This window comes from Oncorhynchus mykiss, chromosome 14 (assembly GCF_013265735.2).
Source record: "Oncorhynchus mykiss isolate Arlee chromosome 14, USDA_OmykA_1.1, whole genome shotgun sequence".
Lineage (NCBI taxonomy): Eukaryota > Metazoa > Chordata > Actinopteri > Salmoniformes > Salmonidae > Oncorhynchus > Oncorhynchus mykiss.
In genome coordinates this window covers 9,901,425-9,915,000 of record NC_048578.1, presented here as the reverse complement: position 1 = coordinate 9,915,000, position 13,576 = coordinate 9,901,425, and the positions used below count along the sequence as shown (strand labels likewise).

Below are 13,576 nucleotides of genomic sequence, written 5' to 3'. Positions count from 1 at the left end.
GCAGCATTAGTGGGAATGGTTTGGTCCTGTCCACTGCATCATACGGCCTCTGTGGTAATGGAATGAGGCTGGGGACGTTTCAGCACACACTGTCCCTAGCCATAGGAAAACACGAGCAGGCATTCCTTTTTTAAAGAACATTTGTTATGTTCTTTGGTGTTTATATTAGAGATGGCAGTTGTGTACAACAATGACTATTACTTTCCTCTGACTTGATAGTCGTTGATATTCAAACAGTGATGGATATTCACGTTCAGTGACTGAGCTGTGAATATCCATAAAAAGATGTATTCTCTCCCAAAGGATCTCATACAGTAGTTAGCTTGTGCTCCTAATTCTGACGGCATTCACAACTTAAAGGAGGAATATGATGTGTTTTGAGGGTTACTTCAAGTCGTTTCTACACTTTTCCGGTGATGAATCTCCTGACTAGAGTTAGGGAGGATTGGTACCGGGAGATCATGTGACTCCTGGGAGCTACTTTACTCCTATTGGATAGAGTTGTGGAGAAAGAGGGAGAAACAGAGGATCAAAGACCCAGAATAAAATATGCAAGCTCATTCGCTCTCTGCTTCAAAGAAAACCTCAAGTTCACCTCAGCTCACTGTCGCCAAGGTGACCCAACACAACCAAAATAAAACTACGCAAAAATCATGAGACATCGCCAAACTATAAATATTGCATCCCGACAGGCAATGGCATTCAACCACTTGTATTTCCACAATGAGCACAAGCTATTTTAGTAATGTGTACCTGCGGCTACAGACCTAACTCTTTGCTTAATTTTGATTCTAATTTGAGAGATTAACGATTTCTAGCCAGATCATGCAAAATGCTTGACTCCCTTCCTGTTTGATGGATAAGAACTATTGACTTGAGTAAATTGTCCAAATTGCGAGCCACCACTTGTAAATTGCTCATGCCCACTCCCCAGGTGTTCCACTGGCCCCTGTCAACTATCATTTTTATTGCTGCTGATGAGATCCTGAAAGTTTTCTGGAAGATTATTGGCTCTCTCTCAAAGCAAGATGAGACAAGCCCCCCCCCCCCCATCTTACCTGGGTTAGTGGAGCTCAACCCATTGCAGATGAGATGAGAGAGGGAGAGAAAAAGCAGAGTGCATTAGTACATGTGCCAGTGAGCAGTGTGAAGTTGGACCCTGGACTACAGCATGAAGTGACCGGCACCCGGCAGTGCAGGCTGTCTGTGAAGAGGGTGAGTGTTCTTCACGAGGGCCACTTCACAACACTCTCACTTCTCACAGATAGAGAGGGAAAGAGGAGGGGTGGGGAGTCCACTGTGCACTGAGAGATCCCTTATCAGGGCCTCAAAAGAGCAATACGATCTTCAAGATACAATTTATAAAACTGGTTGATTGGACAGTCCATTTATAAAATAGGAAACAATTAATTTGTCATATTTTACATTTTTTTTTAGATGTTACAGAAGGATCTGAGCAAGATGGAAGTTTTTTCCCCCCAACTGCTTGTCTCTGGAGCATGGAAAGAGGTCAGGTTTCAGAACAGGTGCATTAACACTCCTCAGTGTCTTTTGTCTACCCAAAACACAGGGAAAGTTTCAACTCTGGCTTTTCTCTTCTGCTATTTTAGTGCTGACCAGTCATGAAACCAGCATCTTGGGTTGAGGATTTAGGTGGAAGTAGTTGGCGGTGGTCTCCACTAAGACAAAGGCATATAGGCCTAGTTTCTGGAGAAAAATAGGATAGTGGCGATCAATTGGTGTGCTAATGGACCCGCGAGTCACTTTACAGTGTACTGTGGTTTATTAGGATCCCCATTAGCCGACGCCAATGACGACAGCTACTCTTACTGGGGTTCGACAGGTGCTCAACAAAAGAGACACTCGTTAGCTGTAGCTATTAACTAAAGTCAACCTCTATGTTGTCTTCAGTTTAGTCTGGGTGCCCTTGTTCAGAGTCGAGCTAAATGCTGGTGTAAAGACTAATTATTGCTCACCTTTGAAATGCTTTTCTGTATGGCAGAGCAGCCTCTTTGTGTGAGCCATGGACACTACCTCCTCGTTTTATCTAAGTCCTTCTAAAAAGACCGAAAAGTGTTTGTGTCCCCCTTTATTTCTCACTGCAGTGAGTTGGTCCCACAGGAGAGGAGAGAGGGGCCTTATTCATGTGTTTGTGCGTTTGTGTGCACATGTGCGTGCGTGCCTGTATGTGTGTGTGTGTTCCTTGAGTGTGTGCACATGCGCGTGTCGGCAGGTGTGCGTATCGAGCTCTCCGGTTGGAGGGTTAGCTGGTAGGAGGCGGGTGAGAGTGTGCTCATTGGCAACAGAACCAGAAAACATGTTGACAGTTCTATACAGTTGAGGTCGGAAGTTTATATACACTTAGGTTGGAGTCATTAAAACTTGTTTTTCAACCTCTCCACAAACTTCTTGTTAACAAACTACTGTTTTGGTAAGTCGGTTAGGACATTTACTTTGTGCATGACACAAGTAATTTTTCCAACAATTGTTTACAGACAGATTATTTCACTTATAATTCCCTGCATCACAATTCCAGTGGGTCAGAAGTTTACATACACTAAGTTGACTGTGCATTTAAACAGCTTGGAAAATTCCAGAAAATGATGTCATGGCTTTAGAAGCTTCTGATAGGCTAATTGACATCATTTGAGTCAATTGGAGGTGTACCTGTGGATGTATTTCAAGGCCTACCTTCAAAGTGCCTCTTTCCTTGACATCATGGAAAAATCAAAAGAAATCAGCCAAGGCCTCATAAAATAATTGTAGACCTCCACAAGTCTGGTTCATCCTTGGGAGCAATTTCCAAATGCCTGAAGGTACCAGGTTCATCTGTACAAACAATAGTACGCAAGTATAAACACCATGGGACCACGCAGCCATCATACCGCTCAGGAAGGAGACGCATTCTGTCTCCTAGAGGTGAACGTACTTTGGTGCAAAAAGTGTAAATCAATCCCAGAACAACAGCAAAGGACCTTGTGAAGATGCTGGAGGAAACAGGTACAAAAGTATCTATATCCACAGTAAAATAAGTCCTATATCGACATAACCTGAAAGGCCACTCAGCAAGGAAGAATCCACTGCTCCATAACCGCCATAAAAAAAGCCAAACTGCACATGGGGACAAAGATCGTACTTTTTGGAGAAATGTGGTCTGATGAAACAGAAATATAACTGTTTGGCCATAATGACAATTGTTATGTTTGGAGGAAAAAGGGGGAGGCTTGCAAGCCGAAGAACACCATCCCAACCGTGAAGCACGGGGGTGGCAGCATCATGTTGTGGGGGTGCTTTGCTGCAGGAGGGACTGGTGCACACAAAATAGATGACATCATGAGGGAGGAAAATTATGTGCATATACTGAAGCAACATCTCAAGACATCAGTCAGGAAGTTAAAGCTTGGTTGCAAATGGGTCTTCCAAATGGACAATGACCCCAAGCATACTTCCAAAGTTATGGCTTAAGGACAACAAAGTCAAGGTATTGGAGTGGCCATCACAAAGCCCTGACCTCAATCCTATAGAACATTTGTGGGCAGAACTGAAAAGGCATGTGCGAGCAAGGAGGCCTACAAACCTGACTCAGTTACACCAGTTCTATCAGGAGGAATGGGCCAAAATTCACCCAACTTGTTGTGAAAGGCTACCTGAAACGTTTGACCCAAGTTAAACAATTTAAAGGCAATGCTACCAAATACTAATTGAGTGTATGTAAACTTCTGACCCACTGAGAATGTGACGAAATAAATAAAAGCTGAAATAAATCATTCTCTCTACTATTATTCTGACATTTCACATTCTTAAAATAAAGTGTGAATCCTAACTGACCTAAAACAGGGAATTTTTACTCGGATTAAATGTCAGAAATTGTGAAAAACTGAGTTGAAATGTTTTTGGCTAAGGTGTATGTAAACCTCCGACTTCAACTGTATATATTTCATTCATGTTTTACTTTTAATAGCTGAGCAGAGAGAGAGAGGAGAGAAGATGAGACTTTATCACTGAGCCAGTACACCACAGAGGACTTTTGGATGTCAGCCTAAAATCATAACACGGGATGACAATAGATTATAATGACTTCGCCCAGACTTAATTTAGACTCAGTTTTCTCTAGGGGGGAAGTAGCTCGTGAGGCTGGCTGTGTAGAGCAGGTGGATCAGTAGGCCTCTCCTGTCTGTACAAGTGGATATATGCAGTTTAAGAGATGAATGGAGGATGGTGACTAAGGCAGTCACGTGGAGGAGAAGACAAATGGGGTGTAGTCATCTTGCCCAGGTCATTTACAATGTGTCTGATCCTATAGACATGTACTCGTGGACATCAGACAGGCCTACAGCAGTCCACTGAAAACAAAACACAGTTGATGCCATCATTTTCTCATAGAATTCATCATCTGCACTGTAATAATATCGTCTCTGCATGTGTTGATTTCATGAAAACATTCCGGGACCACCACACTCTGCTTGGATGGTCTGGGATCTGCGCATGCCGTTGCATTTGCTTGCCTTCCCTTAAAAAGGGCACTGTCTGGTTGGGGTCAATAGCACGCCAGTCTGACCTTAGATCTGCTGGTATTGACCTTGCAGATGATAGACTGCAGTCTGCGCGCATGCCTTGCTTTACCCAACCTCTCACACTCTAGAATGATTTAAGAATGACCTTGGGACACGCAGTGATAACGTTTGGCTTCCATTTGTCTCTATCTATCCCCGTACTCCTCCTCCTCTCTTTCCCTCCCTCCCTCTCTTGGTGTTACTTTAGGGGTACATTTTTTAAGTTGTTTAGTGAGCTTGCTGTTCTCTTTCTCTTTCTGTCTCTCTTCCTGTCTCTTCCTCTCTCTTCCTCTGTTGTAAAATACTGTGTTGTGTTGCAATAATTCTCTAGTGGTTGCTGATGTGATGTTGTTGCTGTCTTCTCTTATGCCTTTTGTTTCTTCCCTGCGTTGTTCTTCTGACTGTGTTGTGGTGAGCGCTCCCCTAACCTCAGTTCATTCTGTTGTGGCACCACCGCAGTCCAGGATGACGCTGCTCCCGGTACCCAGGAGTACATTATGTTGCGGCAGGATTCCGTCCATTCATCGGCGGATTTAAGGAGCAAAGGGTCCCCCTTTCGTGCTAAGTGTCACGAAATCTTCTGCTGCCCGCTGAAGCAAGTGGTCAACAAAGAGAGCTCAGAGCCTGAAGGTTTGTCCGCACCCCCCCCAACCCCCCTGGTTTGTATCTGTTGCCTTTTTTGTTGCCTTTTCCCCTCTCTATCACTCTCTTATATTCTGTCTGAACTGGTAGTTCTCCCCTCCTCCTCAAAACAAAGTTTCCTTTCATTCCTGTCCTATTTTTTAAAAGTATCTGTCCTGTGCGTGCTCTCACTTATAGTGCGTGTCTGTGTGTGCGTGTGTGTGTGTGTCTTATGCTTGCCTGTGGAGCACAGCCCACCCAAACCCCCTCCAAACATCAGACTTGGGTCATTGTCACCCAGGGGCACATGCTCCAGCCAAAATAAAGAAATAATAAAACCCCCTGAAGGGTTATAGAATGACGCATCTGCTGTCCACAATACTTTAGCGTTTCTATTTCAACCACAAGGCTTCGTAAAATAAGAAGCTTGCAACTTGTGCTACAGTCCTATCCCTCTGTCCGTATAGCATATTCACATTAGGGTCATAGTAAGACAACGCTAGTGCGGTATTGGCATGTGCCCCACCTATCAAGTAACTATCCGACTCCCACCTGCCCAAGATCCCCCACCTCTCTTTCTCCTTCTCCCCATCTCTCCTCCCGCTCGCTGCCCCTCCCCCTTTCTCTACCTGTCCTCCTCTTCCCCCTTCTCTCCTCTCCGTCCTCCCCCTCTCCTCTCCCCTACTCTCTCCTCTCTCTCTGACCCCCTTCTCTCCTCTCCCCTACTCTCTCCTCTCTCTCTCTACCCCCTTCTCTCCTCTCCATCCTCCCCCTCTCCCCCACTCTCTCCTCTCTCTCTCTACCCCCTTCTCTCCTCTCCTTCCTCCCTCCTCCTCTCCCCTACTCTCCTCTCTCTCTACCCTCTTCTCTCCTCTCCATCCTCCCTCTCTCCTCTCTCTCTCTACCCCCTTCTCTCCTCTCCGTCCTACCCCTCTCCCCTACTCTCCTCTCTCTCTACCCCCTTCTCTCCGTCCTCCCCCTCTCCCCTACTCTCTCCTCTCTCTACCCCCTTCTCTCCTCTCCGTTCTCCCCCTCTCCCCTACTCTCTCCTCTCTCTCTCTACCCCCTTCTCTCCTCTCCATCCTCCCCCTCTCCTCTTCCCCCTTCTCTCCTCTCTGTCCTCCCCCTCTCCCCTACTCTCTCCTCTCTCTCTACCCCCTTCTCTCCTCTCCGTCCTCCCCCTCTCCTCTTCCCCCTTCTCTCCTCTCCGTCCTCCCCCTCTCCCCTACTCTCTCCTCTCTCTCTACACCCTTCCCTCCTCTCCGTCCTCCCCCTCTCCTCTTCCCCCTTCTCTCCTCTCCGTCCTCCCCCTCTCCCCTACTCTCCTCTCTCTCTCTACCCCCTTCTCTCCTCTCCATCCTCCCCCTCTCCTCTCCCCTACTCTCTCCTCTCTTTCTACCCCCTTCTCTCCTCTCCATCCTCCCCCTCTCCTCTTCCCCCTTCTCTCCTCTCCGTCCTCCCCCTCTCCTCTTCCCCCTTCTCTCCTCTCCATCCTCCCCCTCTCCTCTCCCCTACTCTCTCCTCTCTTTCTACCCCCTTCTCTCCTCTCCATCCTCCCCCTCTCCTCTTCCCCCTTCTCTCCTCTCCGTCCTCCCCCTCTCCCCTACTCTCTCCTCTCTCTCTACCCCCTTCTCTCCTCTCCGTCCTCCCCCTCTCCTCTTCCCCCTTCTCTCCTCTCCGTCCTCCCCCTCTCCCCTACTCTCCTCTCTCTCTCTACCCCCTTCTCTCCTCTCCATCCTCCCTCACTCCTCTTTCTCTCTACCCCCTTCTCTCCTCTCCGTCCTACCCCTCTCCCCTACTCTCCTCTCTCTCTACCCCCTTCTCTCCGTCCTCCCCCTCTCCCCTACTCTCTCCTCTCTCTACCCCCTTCTCTCCTCTCCGTTCTCCCCCTCTCCCCTACTCTCTCCTCTCTCTCTCTACCCCCTTCTCTCCTCTCCATCCTCCCCCTCTCCTCTTCCCCCTTCTCTCCTCTCCGTCCTCCCCCTCTCCCCTACTCTCTCCTCTCTTTCTACCCCCTTCTCTCCTCTCCGTCCTCCCCCTCTCCTCTTCCCCCTTCTCTCCTGTCCTCTCCGTCCTCCCCCTCTCCCCTACTCCTCTCTCTCTACCCCCTTCTCTCCTCTCCGTCCTCCCCCTCTCCTCTTCCCCCTTCTCTCCTCTCCGTCCTCCCCCTCTCCCCTACTCTCCTCTCTCTCTCTACCCCCTTCCCTGGCGCTTGCAGACGCATGATGGTTTGGTTTGCCTGTGTATAGTCATGCTCATTGGGGAGAGGGGTAGACACCGTACAGTAACGTTAGTGTGCTCTTAACACCTGCATGCCGAGGCATTGTGCATGTATGCTTAATACTAGGGGTTGATTGTCTATTGCCCGAGGCTTGTGCCACGTTCATCAGTAGAGTACTAAGATTGCAAAATATGAAGGTGCCTTCCTTTTCAGACTTCCAGACAGCTTGGTAAGCAAGATGATTCCCTGTGGGTTATAGTACATTTGCAGTGTAAGCTGGTTTGTCATGTGGTCTCACAGCTACATGATATCATCAGGTAACAATCCCCTTTTGAATCAGATGAGTGGGCTGCTCTTCAACATGGAGAGGGAGAGACAGAGAGGGAGAGACAGAGAGAGAGAGAGAGAGAGAGAGAGAGAGAGAGAGAGAGAGAGGAACTACAGATCTATTATTCAGTTTGGCTGCAACTCCACTGTGGCGTGACTGAATTTACAAAGGAAGGAGGGGAGAGAGACTGCTGCCTTATGTAACATATTAGCTGGGGTGTCATTAACATTTAATAGACTGATGTGATGTGGTTCCGTGGTCCGTGGCGGTGCTATGGCCCTATGTTCAGTACAAAGAACCCTCCCAGGCATTACCCTAACACCAGGGGTGTAAATTACTTAAATAACAATAATACTTGAAAGTACTACTTCATGAGTAGCTTTTTGGGGTATCTGTACTTTACTTTAGTATTTATATTTTTGACAACTTTTTCTTCACTGCATTCCTAAAGAAAAGTATGTACTTTTTACTCCATACATTTTCCGTAATACAACAAAGTACTCATTACATTTTGAATGCTTAGCATGACAGAAAAATTGTCATATTCCCGCACTTATCAAGACTGCTACTGCTACTGCCTCTGATCTGGTGGACTCACTAAACACACATGCTTCATTTGTAAATGTGTTGGAGCATGCCCCCTGGCTCTTCTTAATTAAAAAAAAAACAAGAAAATTATGCTGTCTGGTTTGCTTTATATAAGGAAATTGAAATTATATATACTTTTACTTTTGAGACTTAAGTATATTTTAGCAATTACATTTACTTTTGATACAGTACTTAAGTATATTTAAAACCAAATACTTTAAGACTTTTACTTGAGTCATTTTCAATGAAGGTATCTTTACTTTTACTCAAGTTTGACAATTGGGTACTTTTTCCACCCCTGCCTAACACACAGCAGTCTAACACACAGCTGCCTCTCTCAGGAACACTGTCTGGACATACAGTACTGGAGTGGTACTACATAATTAGCAAAAAGGGTTCCATATAGTATCAGAAAGGGTTATTTGGCTTGTAAGGATAGCAGACCCCTTTGGGGTACTACATAGAATCCCCTTTTAAAGGTTCTATAAAGAACCATGCTCTGAAGGTTCTATATACAGTACAATGTTTATGATGCTATAATGAACCATTTTCTGAACTGCAAATAACCATTTAAGGGTTCTAAGGGTTCTTTGAGTGATCATGGTTCCACCTTCGGAAAGTATTCAGACCCCTTGACATTTTCCAAATTTTGTTACGTTGCAGCCTTATTCTAAAATGGCTAAAATATTTTTTTCCCCCTCAGCAATCTATACTAAATACCCCATAATGAAAGTATTCAGTATTCAGGCCCTTTGCTATTAGACTTGAATTTGAGCTCAGGTGCATCCTGTTTCCATTGATCATCCTTGAGATGTTTCTACAAGTCCACTTGTGTTAAATTAAATTGATTGGACGTGTTTTTGAAGGGCACACACCTGTCTATATAATGTTCCACAGTTGACAGTGCATGTCAGAGAAAAAACCAAGCCATGAGGTCAAAGGAATTGTCCGTAGAGCTCAGAGACAGGATTGTGTCGAGGCACAGATTTGGGGAAGGGTACCAAAAAATGTCTGCAACATTGAAGGTCCCCAAGAAAATGGAAGATGTTTGGAACCACCAAGAATCTTCCCAGAGCTGGCCGCCCAGCCAAACTGAGCAATCCGGGGAGAAGGGCCTGGGTGAGGCAGGTGACCAAGAAGATGATGGTCACTCTGACAGAGCTCCAGAGTTCCTCTGTGGAGATGGGAGAACCTTCCAGAAAAACAACCATCTCTGCAGCACTTCACCAATCAGGCCTTTATGGTAGATTGGCCAGACGGAAGTGTCTCATTAAAAGGCACATGACAGCCCGCTTGGAGTTTGCCAAAAGGCACCTAAAGACTCTCAGACCATGAGAAACAAGAGTTTCTGGTCTGATGAACGCAAGATTGAATTCTTTGGCCTGAATGCCAAGCGTCACTTCTGGAGGAAACCTGGCACCATCCCTACAGTGAAGCATGGTGGTGGCAGCATCATGCTGTGGGTACGTTTTTCAGCGGCAGGGACTGGGAGACTAGTCAGGATGGAGGCAAAGATGATCAGAGCAAAGTACAGAGAGATCCTTGATGAAAAGCTGCTCCAGAGCATTTCAGGACAAGTCTTTAAATGTCCTTGAGTGGCCCATCCAGAGCTCGAACTTAAACCAGAGATCAAACATCTCTGGAGAGACCTAAAAATATTCTACTGGTCAAAAATTTGAGAACACCTACTCATTCAAGGGTTTTTCTTTATTTTTGCTATTTTCTACATTGTAGAAAAATACTGAAGACATCAAAACTATGAAATAACATGCATGGAATCATGTAGTCACCAAAAAAGTGTTAAACAAATCCAAATATATTTTATATTTGAGATTCTTCAAATAGCCACCCCAAAAGCCCACTGCTTTGCACACTCTTGGCATTTTCTCAACCAGCTTCATGAGGTAGTCACCTGGAATACATTTCAATAAACAGGTGTTCCTTCTTAAAAGTAAATTAGTGGAATTTTTTGATTTGTTAAACACTTTTTTGGTTACTACATGATTCCATATGTGTTATTTCATAGTTTTGATGTCTTCACCGTTATTGTACAATGTAGAAAATAGTAAAAATAAAGAAAAACCCTGGAATGAGTAGGTGAAGCTATACAGAGACACTCTCAATCCAACCTGACAGAGCTTGAGAGGATCTGCAGAGAAGAATGGGAGAATCTTCCCAAATACAGGTGTGCCAAGCTTGTAGCGTCATACCCAAGAAGACTCGATGCTGTAATCGCTGAAAAAGGTGCTTCAACAAAGTACTGAGTAAAGGGTAAATGACATATTTCAGTTTTTTGTTTTTTTCTAAATTGGCAAAAACTTTCTATAAACCTGTTTTGGCTTTGTCATTATGGGGTAATAGTGTGTTGATTAATGAGGGGGAAAAACGATATAATCAATTTTAAAATAAGGCCGTAACGTAACAAAATGTGGAAAAAGTTAAGGGGTAGAACCATCACCCTTATAAAAGAACCCTTGAAGAACCCTCTCTTGAAGTAACTCTGTGTGTAGTATTTCCAGTGGTACCGGAACAGGGTCTGTCCTTCAGAGAGATGAGAAACTCAATATACAGTAGGATCACTGTTTGCTGCCAACAAAGACTGAGCTTCAATAACACATCATGACAACAGTGAGCGAACTGACATTTGCCGTCTTTTCCAGCTCCAGTTGTACATTTGGATGTTTGTAATTGCTCTCCTTTAACTGACTATGGAGAACACATGGAATGGGGAAATGTGTAATGTTCTGCAGATGTGAGGTTACAGGAAATTATAGGGGACACTCGGTTGTTCTTAAATATCTGCCGCACTCACATCAGGACACTTTCTGCTGCACTCCCCTCAGTACTATCTCTGCTGCACTCCCCTCAATACTATCTATGCTGCACTCCCCTCAATACTATCTCTGCTGCACTCCCCTCAGTACTATCTCTGCTGCACTCCCCTCAATACTATCTCTTCTGCACTCCCCTCAGTACTATCTCTGCTGCACTCCCCTCAGTACTATCTCTGCTGCACTCCCTTCAGTACTATCTCTTCTGCACTCCCTTCAGTACTATCTCTGCTGCACTCCCCTCAGGACTCTAGCTCTGCTGCACTCCCCTCAGTACTATCTCTGCTGGACTCCCCTCAGTACTATCTCTGCTGCACTCCCCTCAGTACTATCTCTGCTGGACTCCCCTCAGTACTATCTCTGCTGCAATCCCCTCTATACTATCTCTGCTGGACTCCCCTCAGTACTATCTCTGCTGCACTCCCCTCAGGACTCTAGCTCTGCTGCACTCCCCTCAGTACTATCTCTGCTGGACTCCCCTCAGTACTATCTCTGCTGCACTCCCCTCTATACTATCTCTGCTGCACTCCCCACAGTACTATCTCTACTGCACTCCCCTCAGTACTATCTCTGTTGCACTCCCCTCAGTACTATCTCTGCTGCACTCCCCTCAGTACTATCTCTGCCACACTCCCCTCAGTACTATCTCTGCTGCACTCCCCTCAGTACTATCTCTGCTGCACTCCCCTCAGTACTATCTCTGCTGCACTCCCCTCAGTACTATCTCTGCTGGACTCCCCTCAGTACTATCTCTGCTGGACTCCCCTCAGTACTATCTCTGCTGCACTCCCCTCTATACTATCTGTTCTGCACTCCCCTCAGTGCTATCTCTGCTGCACTCCCCTCAGTACTATCTCTGCTGCACTCCACTCAGTACTATCTCTGCTGCACACCCCTCAGTACTATCTCTGCTGCACTCCCCTCAGTACTATCTCTGCTGCACTCCCCTCAGTACTATCTCTGCTGCACTCAAATCAGTACTATTTCTGCCACCCTCATGTCAGTATTCTTTCTGCCACCCTCACATCAGTACTATCGCTCTGCTGCACTCTCATCAGTACTATCTCTGCTGCACTCCCCTCAGTACTCTCGCTCTGCCGCACTCACATCAGACCTCTCGCTCTGCCGCACTCACATCAGTACTATCTCTGCTGCACTCCCCTCAGTACTATCTCTGCCACACTCCCCCCAGTACTATCGCTGCTGCACTCCCATCAGTACTCTTTCTGCCGCCCTCATATCAGTATTCTTTCTACCACCCTGACATCAGTACTCTCGCTCTGCTGCACTCACATCAGTACTATCTCTGCTGCACTCCCCTCTGCTGCACTCCCCTCAGTACTATCTCTGCTGCACTCCCCTCAGTACTATCTCTGCTGCACTCCCCTCAGTACTATCTCTGCTGGACTCCCCTCAGTACTATCTCTGCTGCACTCCCCTCTATACTATCTGTTCTGCACTCCCCTCAGTGCTATCTCTGCTGCACTCCCCTCAGTACTATCTCTGCTGCACTCCACTCAGTACTATCTCTGCTGCACACCCCTCAGTACTATCTCTGCTGCACTCCCCTCAGTACTATCTCTGCTGCACTCCCCTCAGTACTATCTCTGCTGCACTCAAATCAGTACTATTTCTGCCACCCTCATGTCAGTATTCTTTCTGCCACCCTCACATCAGTACTATCGCTCTGCTGCACTCTCATCAGTACTATCTCTGCTGCACTCCCCTCAGTACTCTCGCTCTGCCGCACTCACATCAGACCTCTCGCTCTGCCGCACTCACATCAGTACTATCTCTGCTGCACTCCCCTCAGTACTATCTCTGCCACACTCCCCCCAGTACTATCGCTGCTGCACTCCCATCAGTACTCTTTCTGCCGCCCTCATATCAGTATTCTTTCTACCACCCTGACATCAGTACTCTCGCTCTGCTGCACTCACATCAGTACTATCTCTGCTGCACTCCCCTCTGCTGCACTCCCCTCAGTACTATCTCTGCTGCACTCCCCTCAGTACTATCTCTGCTGCACTCCCCTCAGTACTATCTCTGCTGGACTCCCCTCAGTACTATCTCTGCTGCACTCCCCTCTATACTATCTGTTCTGCACTCCCCTCAGTGCTATCTCTGCTGCACTCCCCTCAGTACTATCTCTGCTGCACTCCACTCAGTACTATCTCTGCTGCACACCCCTCAGTACTATCTCTGCTGCACTCCCCTCAGTACTATCTCTGCTGCACTCCCCTCAGTACTATCTCTGCTGCACTCAAATCAGTACTATTTCTGCCACCCTCATGTCAGTATTCTTTCTGCCACCCTCACATCAGTACTATCGCTCTGCTGCACTCTCATCAGTACTATCTCTGCTGCACTCCCCTCAGTACTCTCGCTCTGCCGCACTCACATCAGACCTCTCGCTCTGCCGCACTCACATCAG

At 46.6% G+C, this 13,576-nt stretch overlaps 1 protein-coding gene across 3 annotated transcripts in view; it reads left to right on the top strand.

Moving 5' to 3' along the window:
- Positions 1–13,576, top strand: part of LOC110488756 (fibroblast growth factor 13) — a 202,976-nt gene that overhangs the window by 91,358 nt on the left and 98,042 nt on the right. For 2 of the 3 annotated variants that reach the window (XM_036942898.1, XM_036942897.1), the window contains exon 3: positions 5,013–5,183. The exons of the other annotated variant lie outside the window; for it this stretch is intronic. In XM_036942898.1, the coding sequence (XP_036798793.1) occupies positions 5,013–5,183 (171 nt within the window). The remainder of the gene's footprint in view (positions 1–5,012; positions 5,184–13,576) is intronic. 3 annotated transcript variants of the gene reach the window in all.